Source organism: Crocuta crocuta, unplaced genomic scaffold, assembly GCF_008692635.1.
Source record: "Crocuta crocuta isolate KB4526 unplaced genomic scaffold, BGI_CrCroc_1.0 scaffold1015, whole genome shotgun sequence".
NCBI classification, from domain to species: domain Eukaryota; kingdom Metazoa; phylum Chordata; class Mammalia; order Carnivora; family Hyaenidae; genus Crocuta; species Crocuta crocuta.
In genome coordinates, this window is record NW_027532631.1 from 156,997 (window position 1) to 157,264 (window position 268).

Consider the following 268-nt stretch of genomic DNA (forward strand, 5'->3'; position numbering starts at 1 on the left):
AGCAAGTCAGTAGTGGGGGCTCTAGAGAGTTCACCACGGGCGTGGAGGAGTCTTGATTCCCCTGAAAAACCTGAAAGACGAAAGATGCCATTTATTAGTTGTCTGACTGGAAAAACACCACGGCCTGACCCCCATTCCGCCTCCTCTCCCCGGGGCCATTGAGTCCGTCAGCCTCCTTGAGTGTCGGTCGGCGTCCCTCCTCGGCCCCCCCGAGCGGCCCGCGCCCCCACTCGCATCTGTGGCGGTGCCCCTCTCAACGTACGGCCCC

The 268-nt window shown here is 61.9% G+C and overlaps 1 protein-coding gene across 1 annotated transcript in view; it reads right to left on the reverse strand.

Annotated features, from left to right (window-relative positions):
* Positions 1 to 268, reverse strand: part of F8 (coagulation factor VIII) — a 118,072-nt gene that overhangs the window by 319 nt on the left and 117,485 nt on the right. Inside the window, exon 27 of the mRNA XM_077780655.1 lies at positions 4 to 70. Within this exon, the coding sequence (XP_077636781.1) occupies positions 4 to 70 (67 nt within the window). The remainder of the gene's footprint in view (positions 1 to 3; positions 71 to 268) is intronic.